We start from the raw sequence: 23,308 nt of genomic DNA on the forward strand, positions 1-23,308 counted from the left end.
ATAGCTACAGACAAAAGAAATGGCCAAAAAGCTGAGCCCCGCAGCATCATTTTCATTTTGTGGATTAAGATGCAATTCTGAAAAGGGCTCAGCATTAGCCTAACTCCGGTCCCATTGAAGTCAACTGGAGTTTTGCCATTGAAGTCAATGGGATAGTTAAGCCAACACTCATCATTTTTTTAAAAATCCCACTCTAAATTCTTAACCATGGCATCAGACATTATATTACATCATTTAAGTCTGGGTGAGGAATACTGCAGCATTCTGAACCATACTAAATTCACTGCAACCTTAGAGGAGTTTTCCTTCCCACTTTGCTTTCATTTACTGGGCTGGGTGAATGAAAAAGCTCCTGGTACGTACCAGAGTTTGGTGTGGTTGGGGAGTTTGTCTGGTTATTCTGGACAGCTGCTGCCACGGCGTGTGCTGCAGTCACTGCTGTTTTTGCAGCATAAAGATTGGCTTCTTCCTGAAACTTCCCTATATTCTTCTTGTACCTGATTCTCTTATTGCCAAACCAGTTGGATACCTGTTGGGTGGGAAGATAAAAAAGGAAAAATAGTCAAGCCTCCAATAACGGTCAGCAGGAAGAAGTGTAATCGCTTCCAAATGTCACTTTTGGGTCCATCAAATACACAAACCCCAGCCTTCAATCTAGTATCAGTTGGGTATTTAGACTAATTAAGCAATAATCAAGGATCAGTTGAGTATTATCATAGATATGAGCATGACATGGTTCTGTTTGTCTCTTGGCAAAACTGATACACAAGGGATTATTCTTTTATGACAATATGCATCTTGGAGTTTGCTGCACAGTTAACATGGTTTTGCTTACTGTTAATAAAAAGGCATTTGTCAAGCAAATAAACACTAGATTCCAAAAGCCACCGAAGGGGGGAAAAGGTGATATTTGGTGAAGTGAAACAGGGAGAGCGGTGGAAACGAATGCAATTGTTCTTTATTTTTGGGCTGGAACAACCTTGGCAGCCCTACAGTCAGAGTCGTGTTTGGTCCACTGAAAATGAAAGGAACAATATAAATCAATGATGGATGGAAAGTTACTTTGTCATCTCCCTTTGAAGATACTGCATGGATGCCAGGATGGCTGGATGAGGTTCCAACTATTAACCCATGCAAAGGTCATGGCTGGAGCAGCTTAAGGAAAGCCACTGAGAAATCAGACAAACTTTTCTAACTTCAACCATTAGAATAAAATTCTTCATTAGTAATCAATTAATTACAGATGTGGCATACAGTGCCATCAAGAAAACTCCTTGTTCCATGAGTAAGGCTATTTGCACTGTATTCACACCAACACTCTGTAATATCATTGTAAAAGGAAACAAATCCCTAACAATGCAAATCTATAATGACTTAGGTTCACAAGATCACATGACAGTAGCAAGATCTGACATGAACACTGCCATTTTCGCTTAAAACATTCCACTTCTGGAGTTCACCCCTTGTAATCAGAGTTCTCTGCAGGTCTTTTGTTTAGTTATGTAAAGGTTATTGAACTTCACAGTCACAGATAAACAACAGTTCTCATTATCTGATGATTTAAAAAAGTATTCAAAAACTGAATTTCTCAGGTTATTATTACTTGATGATGTTATGATGTTTCCATTTTCAGCCAAGGCTGAGTCTGTGCTAAATGAAGGTCTTTTCAGAATGAATCCTGTAAGGACAGCGTTACGTGACAAACACAGGGCCTAGTGGGTCATGAAGGCTATTTTGCACCTAAGCTTGTTTGGTGGTCTCTGCTGTGTCACTGGATGCATGCTTTCTCCTGCCTGCCTCTCCATGAATCACATGGGCTACAGCCATGTCTGGTTACCCTTTTCATTTGCTTGCTATGCGCCCACTGTCCAAGAGAGTCCAACCCCCACTGAAATTAAGGAAAGTCTTTTAACTGACATCAACAGATCTTGGAGCAGTGCCTTAGACGTCTAACTGCTGTTTCCATGATGCCAGATATGGAGTCAAGGCCCTCAGTTGATGCTGGGCTTGTTTTTAAATGACCATGTGGAACATCCCTTAACACAGAGGAAATAAAATCCCTCTGCACAGCTCCTTCACTCTCCTGAAAAGAAACAGACTTCACCAGGAATTGTACTTCTGTCTAGAACATTATATGAGATGGATACAAATGAATGCCATTCAATTGAAAATGACAACACATGTAACAAACAAAACATAGCTGGATTCTAGAGTTTGAAAAGGCACCCTGGTTATACGGAGGAGATAAATTCCTGCTGTATGCTATATAACTTTGGCATTTGTTTTAAGATAATTAATGAAAAGCCTCCAGCTTTAAATGTAATAAGGAAGGTGTACCTTATACTTTCTTCTCCCTGGACAATACTCTATTGTATTCTATATATTGCACCTAATATTACCTTGTCAGTCAGGGAAGCAATAATACATTAATGAAACCCAGCAAATAATTATCGTAGACAATCAGATTACGGCTTTATTAACGGTTTCATAATTGAGGAATCTCTGTACATCAACTGTATTGTCCGAGGATGTGTAAGAACCCTCTGTTTATGCACACCTCTGGACCAATCAAACAACAGCCATCACTAATAAAGGTTTATTTAATTCTCACAGTAAAATTTTAATATCACCAGCAGCCTGGGGAAGCCTCAGTGAGTGGATTTGCTTGACATCAGATCGTTTCCATTCTGCTAGTCCCAATACTTCTTAATCTTTAATATCAAGGCAATTAAAATTAATGGCCACTCATCCAAAGCCACTGTGGGCAGTGTTTCCTTGACATCAATTGTTTGATGGGATTACCTAGAGGTTAAACTAACAAGCAAGGTTTAATTGGAAGCAATGAAAGGAGCAGTGATCGTACGTTATGTTTAACCTGCACACCACATCTAAATGAATACCTAAAAAATGTTAAAACTATTCCTCAAATGAAAATCTGCACTCCACACCTGACTAATTGTAGGGCTTTGGGCTTCACTGGTCACCCCAGAAAAACAATGTTTCTGACACTACAATCAGAATTAATGTATCTGTGTCAATAACCCCGCCTGAGGATTTGTAAAAAAATCTTCCATGAAATACATTTGCAGTGGAACGATAATGGAGTCAGATACTTGCAGTCTGGAGACACTCACAGACCAACCTCTTGGTCACCCGTGGACAAACAGACACTTGAACAGAACAACAGCAGGGGGGGGAGGAGGATGGGGAACCTGCAGAGCTAGTGAGGGTGAGTAGGCGCAGCAGCTCAGAGCATGCTGAAGGCTGTAGATAACAGAACTCTGCTCCCCCAGGTTCCTACAGCTGCTGTGATTTAATTGTCTTCCAGGCACTGGACTCAGCCGGGACCGTGGTGGTGGCAGGATGCTGCACACCACGGTACAGTGCAGTCCAGGGATCTAGGTTAGTCAGTCTTATGGTGCTCGTGTTTGTCCAGGTCAGCCGTGTTATTCCCAGGGCTCGCTCAGGGCTTGAGCACATGCAGCTCCTGCTGGAATCAGGTCTGGGCTCTTCTCCCGCTCATCAGTGATTATCTGCCTCCCCGTGCCATGGGAAGCCGTATGCGCCCCAGAGTCCTTCCTGGCTGCAGTGGGTAGAGCTTTTCATAGCACACCAGGCCGCTTTCAAACGGGGCTGCCTAATGCTGTGCACTCACAGCTCCCACCCTGGCAGGGTCAGGAGTTAGGAGAGGTTGGAAAATGTTGATCTGCAGCTGAATTCGCAGCAGAGGCTGGAAATCAGGCCAGTGGTCCCTGGAAGCCGAGCTCCAGCGCTGACCAAGAGACAGCCCCCAATGGGCAGCATCAGCGGTCCACAGCAAACTGTCTGAAGTCAGGCCTGGCAGCAAGCCGTGCGAATTGAGTCACTGGGGCCTGCAGGCACACCACGCCATGGAGCCTGCTGTGTCTCCACCTGTGTAGTCCCACGCCAGGCTGTGACCCTGCCCTTGCTGGAACAGGAGTGGCCAGGGGCTGAGGGGAGGCCCCTTTCACAGCAGTGGGCGTTGGCGTTAAGAGCCTGCAGCAGTTCACACATCTCAGAGCTAGTTTCCAGCCGTCTCCAGACTCAGGCAGACATCTCTGCATTGGTTACACTTGGCTCATGATTTCAGGCTTTTCTTTACAGCCCTGCAGGCTAGAACCTTGCTTCATTTTTGTACATGAAAGCTAAGAGTCTGAGGTAATCACTTGACTCCTGGAGCTGGGGCCCTACTCACGGGCATATAGTGGCTGTCCCCAGACTGCAGTCTCATGCTTCCTGTCTCAGCCTATTTGGAGGAGGTGGATGCACTTTCAAAGCATCAGGCACCTGCTGCAGGAAACATTCATTCAAAGATTGCTTGACATGCCAGATGGTGACTCATGGACAAATATGGATATTAGGAACAGAGGAAAGTCTGAATACTTTGGATCTGTGCTGTGGTATCCAGGAATCACCGACACAAAGAGAAGAATCCCACGGCATGTATGCAGTTGTTTGCAAAGAGTGGATAAAGGTTTTCCTATCCAGTGAGACCATTAAAAATTCCCCATTCACTGCCATGCATAACTTAAATGGCGTCTTTATCTCCCTGCATTCAGAACAGCAATCCTCCAGAGCCATGCTCATTGAAATGCAGCACATGTGGGGTGTCTGTCCATACAGATGGGGACACAATGCGGGGGGTGCCCATAATACGGGGAGATCGTTAAGAATCTCAGTTCAAGATGAGAAGTCCTTTCATCTGAGCAGATGGGTGCATCAAGTACTACACAGCTTAGCCTGAAATCAGTAGTTTCGATATGCAACCCTCCGTGCTCTTTTGGAAGGGGGTCTATTTTAGACTTAGTTTATGATGATGCTAAAAAGTTCCTAGCCGCCAAAATGATTCTCTTCACCCTCATTTAATTACCAGCCCAGAGCAGCAGGAATGCATAGGAATGGTGGCTCCCCACAACGGCTTCACCTTGAAGGTCAGTATGGATCTACACCATTCAGATCACTGTGCATCACCCCTGCTACGAGCAGCAGTAACTGCTACTTAGCTACGTTAGGAGCCCCAATTTACAGTTCTAGTCTTGGCAGGATGGAGGCCTGTGACAAGGCCAGGTGCAAGCTGTATTTAATAGTACAGGTAGAGACCAGGAGAGATGTGGAAGCAGGGTCTAGCCCTTAGAAAGTGACCACTAACCATGGGCTATTCAACACTGTCCAGCATTCCCCCTCCACAGGGGATGGTGTGGCAGGCTGCAGACCCGCTCTCCCCTCCATGCCTTGTACAGTTTTATAGCTGGCCAGATTGCGCACCAAACTGTAAGTCAGGAGACCTGAGTTCTAGTTCCGGCTGTACTGCTGGCCTGCTGCGTGAGCATGGACAAGTCACTTCCCCTCTCTGTGCCTCAGTTTCAGCATCTCAAAAATGGGGCTAACGACGCTGGACTCCTCTGAAATCCGCTGACGAAGAGCTAGATGATGTTGTTAAAGAATGAAGTATTCACTAAGAAACACCAAGCCCCGAAGCAGAGGGTGCGCTTCCCAAACGGTGAGCTTTCGAATGCCTGGCTGAGGGCCAGCATAGAAGTGTTACAAACGAAAAACACATGCTCTCAAGCAGGGGTGCCTGGGTGGCTAGCGAAGCAGCAGGTTGGAAAACCTAGCACCTCCTGGCACTTCAAACTTTACACTCTTCCCAAACGGTTGCAAGTTGTCTCAAACATAAGCTGCTTAGTAGCACATTTTTCATTAAAACAAACTCTCTCTTCACATAAAAAAAATAATGAACATCTTTCTCCTCCTGATCACGGAAGGCCAATTAATTAATTGGGCTGAATTGTATATTACGTTTCAGACAATACAGTTGCACTTATTTATCATGTTAATTACAATGTTAAATAAAAAAGACAATAAATTATTACTTAAATCATCAAGATGCATAACTGCAGGGTTTTGTACAGTGCAGCCCTGCCTTGCTTCCCTGCACATGCTAGTTCCACAGGACGGGTCAGTGTTTGTTCTGTGAAAGAAGCAGCTGACAGTGAAGTGTCATTATTGAAATTAGTAAACTGAACATTTATGCACCACAAACCACAGAAAATTTTCCATTGTGTTTCCATGTTTATTGGCAGTGCACACTTCAGGTACTGTGCCTAATTAAATGTAACGGATTATGAAATTTTGAAATGATCTGTGGAATATTTATGGTGCATGTTGCATGGTTAGTAGTTTCATATTTTTACCTCTGGAAACTGGTTTTTCATATTCCCCTTTTTTATTTACATTTATTTGCATCCAATTTGAAGTCAGGGATAAGACCCCATAAATCCCTGGCTCTTAATTTTAATGTGCTTGCAAAAAATAAAGTAAAACAAAAATCTTTTTAAACAGAATGCAGAAGCTGGCTTTCAATTCCTTTGTATTGACATTGATTCCGTTTTTATTTTAAATATACATTCTTGTCAAGCATATTTTTATTTTGTTTGAATCAGTAAAAAAAATTTACTACCATAATCCACTGACACTGCGTTCAGCAATGATTATGCCTTTTCTACAGCGTGCTTGATAGGCTGGTAGGTGTTCATGACACCCTGAAAGAGGCTCATCTGCACAAGTTTAGAACATCAGCCTTGCAGCCATAGTAGGTAAAGAACAGATGATAATGTATCTCCCTCAAACACGTGCTGATTGGATAGTTCTAAATTACAGCCGACAATGTTCTCTGCTAAGGACACTTTTTAAAAATATCTTTTCTGTACTCTTCATAATGAAATCGCATTAGGTGTTCATCTTAATAAATAGTTTGTCTTTATGTGTTTCTTGAAAAACCTGCTCTACAAATTATTATACACACTGACATCAAACCTGAAACCATTTATCTCCACCTGCCCCTACATGCACCGGGATCCCCAGCCACTGTCTGCAGCTCAGGGCAGCTCCACCAGCAGCATGATTTACAGACAGCGATGCAATCTAGGGGAGTTACTTGCTGAAAGGGGCAGCGTCAAACTTTGAATTAAATGTTTAAGTGAGAAAATGTCCCTTCCTCTCTCAGATCTTGGGTCCTGCCCACGCCATTCCCAGGCCACTACCGCCGACAGGAAGAGGTACATGGGATTCTCAGTGCGGGAGGCTACAAGGAGTGGCCGAACCTGGCTGGGTAAAATCAGAGCTGAGACAACTCTTTCCCCACACATTTGAAGCAAACAGTTTTGGAGGTTTGGAAATCTTCAGTCAACATTTCTAAAACGTATTTTTCATTCCATTTCCCCCCCCCCCCGCACTTCCTGGGTGCAGTAGTATGGGAAATGGGAGAGCTGTAACGCCAGGAGAGATGCTGGTCTCTCGATCCCCCTCCAATGTCCAGCAGAAGGGGACTCAGAAAAGTCACAGGAAAGCCCAGCTTGTCTGCAGAGGCAAGGGGTCCAGCTGAACACCCAAACCAAACTTCTGACTCTTGTGAGATTCGCTCACCCAGTACTTGCAAATAGCTACTCTCTCAGCTGCTGGAAAAAATCAAGGGACTCTTCCTGCAATGTGGCATTAGGCTTTTCATTTAAGGGCCCCAAATTCCTAGTCAAGAAGAGGCTGTGATCCCCACAGGCCTGAGACCTTTACGTTTATCTCAACCCAGGCTCCATTTACCGTAGTTCAACTCTCCTCTTCCCATAAAACTGTCAGGTGGCCTCTCAGGCCCCGTTCAGTCATTTCCATTTTCTTTGGTGCCATTGCTTATCCCATGTGTGTGCTACTCCTTCCAGTTTGCTAAATGGATTGCCATGTTTACCCTTGATTTCTGGATGCATCCTCTGGCTTTTGCAGTCTTCCACGAGAGCAGGGTAACCATTTCTACTTCATAATGCCTGTTCATAACAGTCAGTTGTTCAAGTCACCTCAGAGAAAAGAAACCCAACCTGGGCAGACTTTCAGCACAGAAATACGGATTAACTCTGCAGCCCCCTGCAGCTCCATGTGGCACCCTGCTTATGGCAATAATATCTTCCCAACAGAAATATTCTCCCAAATGGAGGGCTCCCTCGGGTGAGGTCCAGCCAGATCTCGTACGCCCAGTCATAGTCATTTCCCCTGCCGATGCAGACTAGTATCTCAATGTCCTTTGTTACTAAAGCCACATACTGTGCAGATGGCTTCAGCGATTTTCTATCCTACAGTCTAAATTCCCTTTCTGTTCAGTGTCCTGACTGACAGCTCCTTGCAGCTGTGCTCTATTTTGGTTTAGTCTGCACAGGCCACTGCTTTTACATTTCTTCATTAAACTCCATTTTCCACAGATGAGCTAAATCATCCCCTAAAAAAAAAAAATCACACTCCCACAATCTGCCCATCTCATTATCAGGAACACCACAGCCATCCCCAAAACCCAGGGAGACTATTCCTGTAGGTCTCCACGACCACGCGCCGGCCTGCCCTGCTGGGAGCCTCTGCTCCAGAATCCCACCTGGAAAGATCCTGCCAGTACCGGAGGCTTAACTGCACTAGTGGCTTCCACACATCTTAATGACAGCCTCTATGCCTCTGTTTTTGGTTTCATCCTAAGGGCTTTGGTCTCTTGCATCCGAAATTCTAATCTGACCCACCCATAACTTCACCGAAGAGAGGCCCTGTAGTACACTGATCCAGTGTATCACAAACCTTCCTCCACTTAAAAAAATCTGCACCTTAGACAATGTATTGTGAACCACTTTAAAGTACTTCTCATCCCAGTGTTAACCCTTTATTCGCTACTCTAGCTCCCAAACCAAAACCCGCTGTACTCAATGGGAGACCTTCCATCGACCTCAGTGAGCTTTGGATCAGGCCCGGGGTGAATTTATCCATTCAGTATTTTGGTGCTATAATCAGGGGGATGATGCTAGGAAATAACTGAGGTGCAGAGCCCAGTCCTGTGCCATGCCTGCGTGAATGGGTTTGGTGTTGAGGGTCCCACACCGTCCTGCTCCATGGCATAAGGGGGAACACACCCATTGTATGTCCCTTCGCCTCACACAACAGAATCTCACTGATTTAGAAGCAGGCAGGGCCCTCTGCAGCTGGGGAGGGTAAGAAAACACGTAGAGGGAAATGAGAACCTGACAAGTCTTTCTACAGACACCGACGGTTAAGTTTTCCTTAATTTAGAAAGTTTTCAGAACAAAACGAGGACAAAGACAACAGCTAGTTCTGACTCACCTTTACACCTAGTAAGAAATGGAGTAGGGAGAATTTAGTTGCTTCTCTACCCTATTAGCTGTACCAGGTCTTAAGCACCAACATTTACTGCTGAGAAAAATGCGCTTGATGCACATTCTGAAGAGACTCTTTGTTGTGGAGGGGTTGAATAAAGAAACGGAGGGTTTTGAAACTGATTCCCTTTGGCCTTATTTAGGCTGCAATGTATTTTTCTGGGTCTTTGATTTCTTCTGGTGTATCTAAAGTCACCTAAGAATTACTACACATTATAGAGTTGGGTGTCTTTTTTTAGACTAGGTTCCTACTTAAACTTACCATAAAGCACCCGAAAATGCCAGAGTTTCACTGGAGACCTGTAAACTAAATCTCAAATCACGTCTTAATTATAAAACTAAAGGTTGATCCAGAGGTTATGTCGCTAATAATGCCAATTCCAGAGCCTGCAATCATTAATACTTAACACATTAACCGCAGGCATTGTTCCTTTTACATTTATAATGACTTAAAATATTGATAAGCAAAGCTGATTGGAACTAGAGGGAGCTGGCATCTCAGTCATCAGTAGTAGGAGATGAAATTGCTGTAAAATTTAGAAACTATTGTTAAATTTACTTTCCTGAAACCCAAGTCCCAACCTTTCCCAAAATACAAGTGCCAGCCTTGCTGAGAGAGGATTTTGACACTCTACTACGCCAGCTCTTTTAAAAAGAAAAGGAATACTTTGCATTTTTTATGGCATGTAAATTTGGTAAAGAGTAAATTAAAGCTCTGTGCAACAGAATGTCCATGGATTGGAAAGTCATTGCAGGATAATAGTCCAGAGCTGTTAGGAGAATCATCTCGAGCAGTTAGATACATTCTGGCTTGTATGGGAAGCAGAGTCCAGGCACAGCAGAGATGTTTGTTTTTGAGGCAAAACCACTGATTCTGTTGCACTATTTTATTGCAGTGATGTTGCTGATATACCAAATGGCTGAAAGAAGGGAATCATTTTGCCTAATAGATGTTATTGCAATGCAGCAACAATTGTCACTGTACTGCTATTGAAAATTTGTATTCTGATTGGGTTAGAAAAGAGACCTTCTTACAGGCGTCATCCAATCAAAGAAAGCTGATCCATAAAAACAATGACGTGTTTGTCAATAAACTGGCTTTTCACTGAATTAATGTTAAGCTTTAATGAATTTATAGCTGACAATCAGGGATGAACCATCTAAGGATCTGATTGACAGGTACAGATTGCATATGATGTAATGCTGAATAGCTGGTTACATGTATTCATTTTATTTATTCATTTTACTGCACCATAAAGTAAGCCAGGACCTTCATAGGCCCAACAGGATCCCTGCCCCAAAGAGCTTACAATCACATTCTGCATCTATCTGTGATATTTTACATGTATGTTTCAAACACATTAATTTATATGTTCACAAAAGGGGGCAGAGGCTACTGGATTTCCTTAGGGATCTTACAAAAGACGTTGGAATGCATCTTCCCTTGAAGCTGAAACAAGAGAGAAAGGCACAGACTGGCCTGTGGGGGTAGACACCCAGAAGGACCAGGCATTGCATGGATGGAGAGCAACTGCCTTGGCCCACTGAACTCCCACATTTCCATAGCTGGAAAGAACTTGCACAGCAGCCCAGCAAGAGTTGCCATCTTGATAGACCAACACATTAGCGCCAGCAGACACAGAGCAGAGCCAGCAGACACAGCTGCACTCACCACTGCCTGCACCTATGCAAATGTTCACCCCAGATCCTCCATAGGTCTGTGAAACAGCTTTGCTTTCAAAAGAGAGGAGCAGCCCTCTACGGAAGGTGTGTCTGTCAAAAGCAAGAGCGGTCACGGGTAGACACTTCTACTCTGTGTCATATTCCTCAGTCTTAAGAGGGGTCAGTCCTGCCAGCCAAGAGTGGCGCTGGCAACATGTCTTTAACTTGGCAGGTGATGATGATGATGATGATGACACGAGTCTCGTCTTACCTGTGATACTGTGATGCTGCATTTCTTTGCCAGCTCTTCTTTGGCTTCTTCACTGGGGTAGGGATTACTGAGGTGGGAGTAAAAATACTCGTTCAGGATTTCTGTGGCTTGTTTACTGAAGTTACGCCTTTTTCGTCTGAAACGAGGAAAGAAACCCATTGCTGGTACAGATGCTCACAGAAGTCTGCAGGAGGTTCTATTCAGGACGAAGCCTTCATAAACACACATACTAGTCTGTGTGCAGCACACTTATCACTGAGCTGACAACTCTACCTCATGGGCACCTTGCAGACACACACACAGGCCTTGCCCCTTCCCCAGTCACATCAGGGGGGTTTTGCCACTGGCTTCCATGGCAGCATGATCTGACCTGCTCCGAGTTCTTCTCAGCACCATGCCAAAGAGTTTATAATCACTGCCATGGCACATGGGTTCTCAGACAGTAACTCTGTAGTTCAAATGGCTAGGCAAGGAATTAAACTTTTGTTCAGTACCCTATCACTAGGCTGTCTCTGTTCTCAGTACTTCACCCTTAGCGCGATACGCCTTTCTGGGAGTAGCCCCATACCATGGCAATGGGTGCAGTGGGGAAAAACTAATCAAATGAAAAGCAGAACATAGGTAGAGCTAGACAGATGGACAGTTCAGAGCCTGCTGGACAGCACCAGTCTCAAGCCTGTCTCTCCAGGGCATTACAGATCTGAAATTGGATGCCTCCCTGATGACACGCTATTGCTCTCTGCTGAAAATCGGAGCATGAATCGCTCACCGTTTAACTGCAAGAACCTTGGGGCCCGCCCTTACATGGGCACCCAGTAAGAAGCAAGGGTTAAAGGAGGCAGGGAAGCACGTGGCTCTGCCCCGCTATACAGCATCCGGCAGAGCTCGCTGGCTATGTGAAGGGATATTAGGTGCACCCCACTAGAGAATGGTTTCCGGTGCTCCCCTGGGGTGGTACGACTCCATGCTCTCTCTTACTATGGGCTATGTCTAAATGGCACCAGTGAGTTCTAGCGTGCAGCACAGGCTATGATCCTCCAACAGTGCTCTCATCTCCCTGCTACAGTGCCCGGGCTTGGAAGGCAGAGACATTTGTCCTTAAATGCACTGCCCTGGTGCATGCTCCAGCCTGTCCAATTACCCAGGAAATGTGAGCTGAGAGCAGCAGCGTATTTGACTGGCCTTCTTTGCCAGGATTAGGAGGCCCTGTGCTCCTTTCCCAGTGTACGGGGGCTGTTGAACAGATGAATCCAAACCCCACCATTTGCATGGCTTCAGAAGTCTTTCCCTGCAACCCAGTGTTGTGTTTTTTCTAAGCACAGGCTTTGAAAGGGACCCACTGAGCATTTTCTTCCAAGTTTCATTCCCCTCAGGGTTGACTGCAATCAGAATGGTGTGCAGGACAGCATCACTGGTATCACTGTGTTACTCAATACCCCAGATCCTGGCGCAGGCAGACTCTCTCCCCAGAGCTGTGTTTATCTCACTACTGGGCTTTTGCTCATTTTACCTTGTTTACCCTCCTTCCTTGTAAAGAAATCACTTTCAAAGGCACATCTGCACCTTGTGCAGTTACTGGTGTGTGCTGCAGACATTTCCCCAACTGTTTGTCATTATTTTAATTTGCCACACCTGCCAGTGACCATCTCATTAGTGAAATTATTTCATTCTTGTTTTGCTGGTAACAGCTTTCAGGTGTAAGGTGCCATGTACCGGCTGCAGGGAGGCACCGCTAGGATTCTGTTCTGTACCTAGGGCTCAGAGAGTTTTGCTCAGTTTCCTCCTATATATCATACCTCTCAGGAAACCTAATTGCTATAGGTTCCTGTAATCTGCATTAGTGCAGCTCTCCAGGAAGGAATGACACCTGTGGTCACTAATGCAGCCTGCTCCGTGGTTCAAAAGAAACCTAATTGTTTCCATAAACCTCTTGTAATTTCATTCTGTCTATTTCTGCTGCTGCACCATCGTGTGGAGAAAGCTGGCACTCGAGATCAGCAGGAACCGCATTGCTCAGCTCCTCTCTCCACGCACACCCTTTCCCGAGCACCCACTGTCCTACTCTAGGATGCTATTCCCTGAAGTGCTTGGTGGCATCTCCATGGAGAGACAGACAGATGCACTGTCTTATCCCTTGTGTGTGCTGAGCAGCACTCACATGGATTTCCCAGTCAAAGTGCTTAACTGTTACTGAGCAAAGAAAGAGTTCCCAAGGCCCGAGATAGCCCCAAACTGCACTCCAGCCAGAGTGCTTGAGAGGCTCCCTGTCTGCTGGCAAGCAGCTCTGTGCTCCAGAGACACCACCCGACTGTTACAGAGGCACATGCTGGTTCTGACTAGTGTAGCTGGTGACGTTCAGCGCCTGACTCCGTCAGAGGGAGCAAGGCCAACCAAATCAGGCCCTTAGTAAACAGCATCAACCAGGCACATGTAGCCAACAGCCACACAGAACCTAACCTGGGCACAGTCTTAGCCTGTGTGCATAGTCTGTGAGATAATTCACCTTAGTGACCAGTTTACACTATTTTGCAAGACATGTTTCTAAAACACCCACCCTGTACCATGGCTACCCTGCACCTGGCACTGCTCAAATACCTGCCAGGATGCCTGAAACAACCTTTCCATGGACCCTGGACAGCTCTACAAGATGTTCTGGCAAATTAACTGACGGGCAGTATTTAAGCCTTGTACTAAAACACAGGCATTTCTTTCCATGAAAGCGTTCTGCAGTGAAATTCCCCTTCACGAAGCAGCCACTGAGTGGCTGAACAGCACTGAGAACTACCTCCCAAGGGCAGTGGGGCTAGCCTGGGGTGAATCCACACATGGAGGCATACTGGAGCACAGCTCCTAGAGAGGCATGGCTCTCTTTGTCAGCCATTCAGCAAACACTGCCTGAATAAAAGCAGCAGCAAAACTATTCTCCCATGTACCTGGCATCAAGGAATCTTGATCTCAGAATCATTACTGCTTCACAAGTGCTTTGTTTGAGCTGCATCTGGATCGAGCTGAATTTTCGATGGATGATGCCCACCATCCTTTCAATCTCCTTCGGAGAAATGGGACGTGTCCGACTCTGTTCTCGAAGCAGGTTCATCACGTGTGTGGTGAATTCGTTACATGCCTGTGAAAGACGGAGCAGCTTAGAGATGGTTTTGTGCTGTTAGACAGGAACATAACTGCTGACCTGACTGCTGATTGCCTGCGCACCCCATCCCAGACCCGGGGGCTCTGCACTGCCTGGTTCTGCAGTGGTGGGGATTGTGAGGAGCAGAGGCATAGCCAAAACTGATTTTTCAGCAGGCCCGTGGTTGACACAGGTGGGCACATGCAAAACAGAGGCTGATAAAAACACGGAATGAATTGCTTAAAATCTGACTGGGTGGATCTGCTTTTAAAGTGGGTGGGCCATGGCCGACCCTTAGCTACGCCCCTCGTGAGGAGGCTGCAGGAGCTATCCTCACCCACATAGAGTGGGGAGCAAAGCAAGCAGGAAAAGAGGCTGGGCAAAGAGCGACCCTCCTAATTTGGGATACCAAGACACCATGCCACTTCCCCGCCTTCCCCCCGCACACACACGCTCTCCACCCATGTGGCCTTTCCATTAGCCATCTATCTCCCTCCATGTTCTCAGGCTCGTCCAGCAGAGAACTCCAGGGTTTGTCTTCACTAGAGCACGGCCCGTCTTTCCCTTGTTAGGGAGCAGAGCCTTCCTCTGACCGGCAATACTATAACTGATATACATAGATACATATTTGTGAATGAAATTTTGATTCTCTTTTCTTTTTACATAAACAAAGGGGGACAAACGAGCTGTGAGTATATTATGGCTTTTTCTACATTTAAAGAGAAATAAATCTCCAAGACAGAGTAAGTGTATTTTTCTGGAATGAGCAGGACACCAAAGTTGAAAGGCATGCACAAATCATAGCGTATAAATAGCAACAGGCATGAGTGTAACAGTCGCTGAGACTCCATTGTTGCAGAGCAGAGTGAATAAGCTAAATGTGGGTGAGACACCCTGTATCTCTGAAGCCCTGATACTGTGACTTCCCTTCCAGAAATACACGTCACCACTCTCACACAGCAAGTAATTGTTTAACCAGCTGTGGCAGATTACGGTTTTGAAACATCTTTGATTTTACCTAGAGCAAACCCTTTAAAAGACCTAATTACACAGAGGCCACATGCCATGCGTCTGCAGGGCTATCTGGGCCCTGGGCTCCACAGAATGGCCTGAAACACCGAGGAGGGACAGTGCAGCATTCCCTTTTGCCTCCACAGATTAAGCAGTGAGGAGGATAGTGCAATCTAAATTTCTCATGCTGCATCATCAAGAGACTTTTCCTGATCTGAATGTTGCTATGAAGAAGCAGTTGTGGTGCTGGCATTCTGGCCTCTCCCTAAGCAGAGGCTGGGTGCAGTCACAAACTAGGCTGATTTATTTATCCTTTCTCTCTTTCAAAAACAAAAACCAAGACTGTTATCTACTTGTGGGAACTAAGTTGCAAGTACAGAATTAATCTCTTCCTAGGGAATCAAGGTTGAACTCAACCATATTCCATGCACAAACCAGTCATTGTCCTAACCAGGCCTTAGGAAAACAGGAGATCCACAGTGTGCTAGTGGACAGCTGCATACTTTAGGCATGCAGAAAATACAGGGAAGCTCTGTTCCTGTGAAAGACCATGACAGAAAGGAGGATGTCCGAGAGGCTGTAGGAGGCTTTGCAGGTATGTGTTTTGATTATATAAGCAAGGTGGATGTCGTAAAGAAAACTGAGCTATAATCACTGCCAAAGATGGCCAAAGGCTTTCACTCTCAGGCACCTAACATGCTGCGCTCTGAATACGACACTCAGCAGTCACTAAATCATGCAGAGGAAACAGTGCAAATGTCTTGATCGGGCCATCTATGCAGTGGTGCTAGCTTCACTTTTATTTTAAAACGGGTTAAGAATCTTCTTATGCTTTGTTCTCCATCTAGTTTTTCAATGATTCATCTGAATTTCAGGAGCCCATGTGAAGGAAAGAGTTAAAAGTGAAAACTTTATGCATCTAAAAACTCATAATTTCCTATAACATTTGCTGAATGTCTCACAACTTATTAAGTGAAGCCATCTATGAATGCAAATGCTGATTAGCAATTTGGCACTAGCCCAACATTTGCAGAATTCACATAGCTTTTCTTTAAACCAGTAGTTCATACATGATTAATTAGAACATCTCATTTATGTAGTGTGCACTTTAGCTCATTACTCTAAGTAAAATTCGTTAAGTATTTACATTTAGATAATTAAAATCTGGGTACACCCTGAAGAAAGATGCATACACTTCAGGCGAAGTGATTTTTTTCTTTACACTACTGAAAGTAAATTACAGGCTGATTTACATCCTCGCTGTACAGCTTTGGAGGCAGCACTCTGAGAAGGCTCCGCTCCTTGCCTTGAAGGGGTGCAGGACTCACTTTGTGCACCGTGCAGTGATGGATCTTGGGCCTGGCTGCGTCTCCCTGACGATGGCACCGCTAGCAGCACTGTCACGGAGTCACGGTCACAGTTCCTGCTCAGTCCACATGTGGCGCTCCACTGGCATCGCTGAGCGAGGGAGGGAGGAGGAGGCAATGAGCAGGGAGCTGTACTTCCATCCCCAGCTCCCCGTCTCCAGCGAGGTTTCCTGGGTTTGGCAGTTTATATTTTAGGAAATCTGAGCTTAGTTTTTCATTTGCACATTTTCCCTCCCTTTGGTTTATTTTAATTGCCCGAAACAACAAAACAGCAGGTGCCAGATGGTTGCCAGCTCCCTTCCTCCAGCCAACAGGGGCCAGCCTGGCCCCTCACTGGTGGTGGCAACGGATCCGTCTGCTGCCAGGGAGAAGGAGACTGGGAACTGCTCCTCTCCTCCCTCTGAGAGTTGTTCCTCGTGTGAACTGGGGGCCAGAGATGTCCCTGGGGAATGAAATATTTCCACTCATCAGGGAGGGAGGGAAGATGAGCAAGGAAGCAGCTCCTCCCACTGCGCAGATCAGGCCGAGAGCCTCCTTTCCCCGTCGGGGCAAGGCAGGGAGCCAATAGCAGTGGATTCCCTGCCTGCCTGCAGGGCTGCCAGGCGTGTCGGGTCCGATTCTAGCGGAGGAGTTAAAACTGGAAATCCTGTTTAACCACACGCAAAAAAATGTCCCTTGTGGATCAACTTGGCATGTCAAGGCTCCACCCACAAGCAAGTGGCATGACTGAATCGGAGACACGTCGCTTTGATACTGCCAGCGTGAAACAGACTGCATATCCCAGTTCTCACGGTCTGCGTCCTGCTCCTTCTGCTCTGCCAGGAGTCCCTGCTACGTGCTGACATGGCACCTAGTCACTAATTGGGATCGCGGCCCTGGCCCTGGCCCTGCTCGGGTCTATAGGTTTTGCCAATGAAAAAAACGAAAATGATGGATTCTTGGAAACTGGACTGAAAATTTATTTCTGCCCCAAGCAACGTGGATTCACATTTTGTAAACGTAGGCACTTGCACACGTCTGACCCAGGTGTGGTGATTTCAGCCAGCATCACCCCAGGCAGACCTGATCATCCAGAGCCACTAAGTGATGATCACCATAAAAGCCACTTCTAAGGGCCCAATCCTGCAAACACATAGAGCCAGATCCCAGGGCATCCTTACATAGACAACAGTAGCCTCTGGATTTGAACCCTTACTGTCAGGTGTAGCAGTTCCTCCACTGGCGCTCCGCAGGGTAATGAGCATACATTTCCTGGTAAGTATTTGGAAGATTTGGCTCTACATTTGCATTTCGCCTCTTGGTCCCCAGGAGGATTCATAACATAGATGTTTCAGAGAAAACATATTTACCCATCTGACTGTCATGCAAGAAGCTTTCCTTCATTGGGTAAATAATACACTTTGATAAAGTAACCTATGTACCAAAACGCAGTATCTCTTTTCCTGAGACAACAAGGGGCTCTGAAAAATACTGTAAAATTAAAATACTTGACACAGAGAAAATGTCACGAGCACAATACTTGCCACCTAATTGCATCATTATTCACAAGATTTGGGGTGATTTTTCCAAAGCACTGTATGAAAGGAAATGGTTGCAGTGAAAATATTTTCTGGCATTTTTTCCCCATGAAAATATTTCTGTACAAAAAGGGTATTAAACTGCCCTCCAGAAGAGTCAGATAATTCATTTTCTTCACCAGATCTTGAAATCTCAGAACAATGTTGCTGAGTAATATTAGTAAAATCCATGTTTTTTAAAACAGGAAGATGAACACAGACAACACTGTACTATTTAAAAGCTGCAGTGAACTTCTTGCTCTCAAGAGACAGGAACCCTTCCCATACATCCCTGAGTTGTTGGAGAAAGGCTTGTTGAATTGGAGCTAGATAAAGGGCCTGATTCTAATTTCACTTCCACTGGTGTATACCATTTAACCTCTGTGGCGTTACTCCTGAATTACAGTGGTGGAAATAAGATCAGACGAATGTGACCTGGGGTCTTTTTCGCTCATCTTTATTTACCACATCCCTTTCTTGCTACTATTTTTCAAGCCTCTTTGGTGCCCTACACCTTCCGAAGAACGTCAGGTTGTAAGGGTTCGCCTCATGACCTGCTCAGAAACTCTACAGAAGCAGAAGAGGCCTCTGCATGCTTTAATGCTTACTCAAGGATTTTCAGATGTGCACAAGGACAAGAGGGAGACTGGCTTAGTTCAGCAGCTGGACAGCCAATCCCCAAATGATATTCTGCACCAGGCCACACTGCACCCAGCAAGTTTTCAGCATGCTCAGTAGCACTTGCTTGGTGTCCATGCTTCACCCTGATTTGAGGTGAATTCCAAAGGCATCTGTGAACTCAGAAAGCAGGTTCCCAGCTGCTCAGGGAGGCTTGGGACCCTTACAATACTTTTGCCTACAGCAAAAATGTATTTCAGTGTAATTATAGAAGATAGCTTTCAATATGTCATCTCTATTATAGTGGCTGTAAATTATGGAAAGAGCTGCCTGCGTTCAACCCTTTCTCCTGCCACAAAGCAAGGGGAGGGCTGCTGATGGCGTGACACACTTTCCTTTCCTTTCTTTTTTTTTTTTTTTTAAAGTGCATTCCCCTAACTGGCAACAAATGTCAAAATCAAACTCCGTCTGGGAAATGTCTGCACAGCAGACACTTAGATCTCTGCTCTTGGGTACGAAGAACACCAGGAAGGTATGCAGGCAATGAGAAATGACGACATGGACTGACCCCTTTTTGAAGCAGCCTCCTTTTCTGTGGAGCAGGCATGCTCATCCCCACATGCATGTGTCCTATGCCTGAATCACACAGCAGGAGCAATGTGCTGGGGTGGTTCCCCTACCTCTTTATCTGTAGGACAGTAACAACCTTTCAGAAACGTGCAGCTAACACACAGGGAAGCCGTCCTGCATGCCTCTCAGCTGTAGAGACAGGCACGGTTCTCCAGGCAAACTGGGAGCAGGCAGTTTGCTGCAGGGCTTGGGAAATTATCCTATTTCTGTAAAGCAGACATTGCGGGTGTCAGGATCAACAGGGAAAAGTGACATGTTTCAGATCAGCTCTGCCTCTCTCTCTTTCCCTCTCTCCTAGCAGCACTTGCCTGTCATCCGTCCAGACCCCAGGAACCTGGGCAGGATGCGCATTTCGGCTGAAACCTTTGTAAATGGAGCTACAGGGCTAAAAATGCTAGTCCCCTTTCCCCACCCCAATCCTTCAACTTCTCAGAGTCAAAGAACACTTGCCAGGAACTAGCTATCAGCACAGCCATGGACTCCATCTCCCTGGAATTGTATATGGGGCTTTAATTTACTGCTGGGGTGGCTGCTTGTTAATTTGATGGGCATTGCTACCTAAGCAGAATGAAGGTATATGTACATCGGAGCTTCGCTGCCCAGCACAGCGTGGGGTAGGGCTTTGGGGACTTGAACAGTCTGAGACAGTGAATAACTGACAGTGACTTTGCTCAAAGGTTTTTTTTCTCCATAAAGAAACAGAGTCCGCCTGCCACTGTAAGGCTATGCTGAAAGATTGCTGGCCACAGACAGGACTAACTGGCCAACGTGTGAATAGTCCTGGCCTAGTGCCACATCAGCAAAGGTTCTGTCAGCATTTCCTGCACAGCGTGGCCTGGATTGCACCAGCTCGGGAAAACATCCAAACTGCTCTTCCCTGAATGCCTCCTCAGCTGTTCACAGGACACAGTTCCTTTCCCACAACCCTGCTTCCTGTCTGCTCCCTGTCACCCAAATGGGTCCTGCTGATCCGAGACCTCTGGGAGCCTCTCTGAGGGGCATGGCTGGATCTTAATTCAGATCTCATAAACTCTGGAATCTATCCCAATTCAGCTGCAATCAGCGTCTAGTCAAGAGGATTCCAGCTATCGGGTCTTTTAGTGACTGTTTGAATGTAGGAAGCTGGGGACCCGTGAAAGAGCCAGGGAAGGGAGAGGGGCCTATGGGTGGGCTGGGGGACTCCTGCAAGGCTGGGAAAGAGGGACTCTGGGTTATTGCTGGTCCTACAGACATACTGATTGGCTGAGGGGAGGCAGGAAGCTATTTGAGACAAAGAAAGGGAGCCTGGAAAATTTCAGATACATTTCACAGAAACAGCCAAACCTTTGCCTGCTCGTTGTATTTGAACCTTTTGAAGTTCATCCCTCAGGGAGCTGAGTGCAGATCTACAGGGCCTCAGCCCAGAGACAAATCCAGAGAATCATCATCCCCAAGCAGCGTTGGGATAAGTTTGGTAGCTAGAGGGTGCAGGCAACAACAGTCCAGCTCCAGATATCAGCTGGATGCTCTAGCAGCCCTGAAGCAGTTGCTGGTGAAGAATCCAGAATGTGCAACAGTCACGTGCAAGGAGCAAGGATTGTCTCACCGGCTCATCTGACCAGGCTGCTCAGGGCAGCAGGAAGTGCTCACACAAAGCAGCAGGACCAGCTGTGCTATCTGCCTGCCGGAATATCCCACCAGCGGCCAATATGGCAGATCATGGTGTTTCATCTGGCTAGCCAGCCACAGACTCTGCCAGAGGGTGGACCTTACTGTCCATACATTTCAGGGAGCTTCCATTAACTTCTTCGGTGTTTTCTTATTTGTTAAAGATGTCCATAAAGAGAAAATTAAACTAGACAAAGAGCCGCTGTTGGATTAAAATGCCTGGTCTGAGCATCTTAAAACCAAGGACCTTGGCTGCGAGACCTCGCTGGGCCCTCCTCCCCTGGCTGTCTCACAGCAGAGCAGACTGGGAAAACTTGCCAAGTCACAGCAGAGCAGCTAAGGGTGGAGCCTGAGCAGTGCTGTGATTGTCTTTGCTCTAGTGGTTTCAAGTGGGATTTTTAACACTGCCTTACATTCTCGTTTGTGGTTTCGCTTGGTTCATATTGACACATCACAGTAATGGGCTGGGGGTGAGCCCAGAACTTCCCCAAGTTCAGCTCAGGAAACCACCAGCTGATTAGGTTCATTGAGTTGATGAGGTTCAGGGTTTATAAGCTTTATTAGGATCTTTGGGAGGGAGAAATGAAGACATTACGTGAAGCTGGCAAAAGCCAGGGGTCTCTCACCCTTTTCGTCTCCTGCTCCCTCTTCCAATTCCTTAGATGCAAAACTGTATATTAGAGATACAAAGGAGAATAACTCTCCCGATGGCTCCACGGAGTGCAGGGATGGATTCACGGAGCGCAGGGAGGCCACGCTGCTCTGCACAAGAGCACGGTGCAGCTTTGTAAATGTTCCCCAGTGCCTATGAAAACCACACGAGCAGCGTGTCACCAGCTCCCAGAGATGAACGTGCAGCCCTCAGCATTTGCCCAGGATTATTTATATCATGTAAAAATACTGAGAGCAAATGTCAACCTTAAAAGGTTTCACCATCAACTTAATTTGCATATTTCTTCTTATTATGAATAATAAATGATCATCTTAAATTTATATAGTGTATTTCATCCTGAATAATGCTGAAGTGCTTTATATCATCTATATCACTATAGTTTATAGAGAGAAAGATATATATTACTGTGCCCAATTGAAACTTCAGGCAGAATTTAGGGAGGCAGAATATAATTGCCCTGGATACTCAAACTCTGTGATCTTCCATAACCACAAGTGGTCACGACCTCTGAAAGATGCCACCCCCAGAAGCAATGCCCACCCAACACCATGCTAGACATTTGGATTCACTGCCAACTCAGAGGAAGAGTAATACCTACTAATTCACCATTTCCTGTTTCTCAGCAATCTCTCATCCAAGTACAAACCTAAGGCCTGACCTTGCTCAGCTTGTGAGACCTGAGAACATCTCCAGGCGCTGTGGCTTCTGGCCATGATGTGCATTTTGGATCACTAGAGCACTAATTTTACTAGGGTTCATTACGGCTTACAGAGTGCTGCTATTCAATAGCTAACGTTCCCCATTTTTTTAAGGCTTCATCTACACAGTGTAACAGGGTCAGACTAGATGGCGACCGGAGAGTGCTAGAAGGCCGATATATCACTCCCAGGATCAGTAAGTCTCTTTTCCCCTGGTCACTGAGCAGGCATTACTTCAGGTTAATTAACACACCTGGAGCCAATCAAGGCCCCGCCCAGGATTTGTTAAAAGCCTCCCCTCCAGAGAAAGGGTGTGGCTGGAGTCCTGGGAGTGAGGTGAGCTACTAGAGAGTGTGCGAGCAGGTAAAATGCTGTCAAGAGCCAGGAGGGTTTAAGAGGAGCAGGATGCTGGCAGGAGAGAGCCCTGCAGGTACGAAGGCTGGGGGAGGGAAAACCCTGCCCAAAGAGGGCAAAGGACCTTTCCCAGGCCTGGAGGCCTAAGGGAAGAGACCCTGCCAGTAGGGAAAGATTGAACTGGACATTTGGTGTGGCACTACCACACCCAGTGGGACTGTCAGGGGTCAAGAACCCCCCCAGCAAGGAGGCAGGAAGGGCCCCTGTCCGGGCAGGGTACGGTCATTAAGTCGAGGGGGATGGGGAAGTAACCCAGAGAACCCAGCAGCTTTCCTGAAGCCACAGTGCAAGGCTGCTACTGGTAGGGTCCCTGGGTTGGGGCCTGGAGTTGAGGGTGGGACCGGGCCCCCCTACACCCTACCAGCCATTCACTGGAGGGGCAAGAGCCGCAGCAAAGAGGCAAGGGCTGACTAGCACTA

General features: G+C 46.2%; 1 protein-coding gene across 3 annotated transcripts in view; it reads right to left on the reverse strand.

Moving 5' to 3' along the window:
• PBX3 (PBX homeobox 3) overlaps window positions 1-23,308 on the reverse strand; it is a 151,681-nt gene that overhangs the window by 6,745 nt on the left and 121,628 nt on the right. For all 3 annotated transcript variants that reach the window (XM_067541674.1, XM_067541673.1, XM_067541675.1), the window contains 3 exons: window positions 14,082-14,272; window positions 11,149-11,284; window positions 364-529 (listed from right to left, as the gene is read on the reverse strand). In XM_067541674.1, coding sequence (XP_067397775.1) covers window positions 364-529; window positions 11,149-11,284; window positions 14,082-14,272 — 493 coding nt within the window. The remainder of the gene's footprint in view (window positions 1-363; window positions 530-11,148; window positions 11,285-14,081; window positions 14,273-23,308) is intronic.

Source organism: Emydura macquarii, unplaced genomic scaffold (assembly GCF_026122565.2).
Source record: "Emydura macquarii macquarii isolate MOO-44397 ecotype Brisbane River unplaced genomic scaffold, CSIRO-AGI_Emac_v2 contig_691, whole genome shotgun sequence".
Classification (NCBI taxonomy): Eukaryota; Metazoa; Chordata; order Testudines; family Chelidae; genus Emydura; species Emydura macquarii.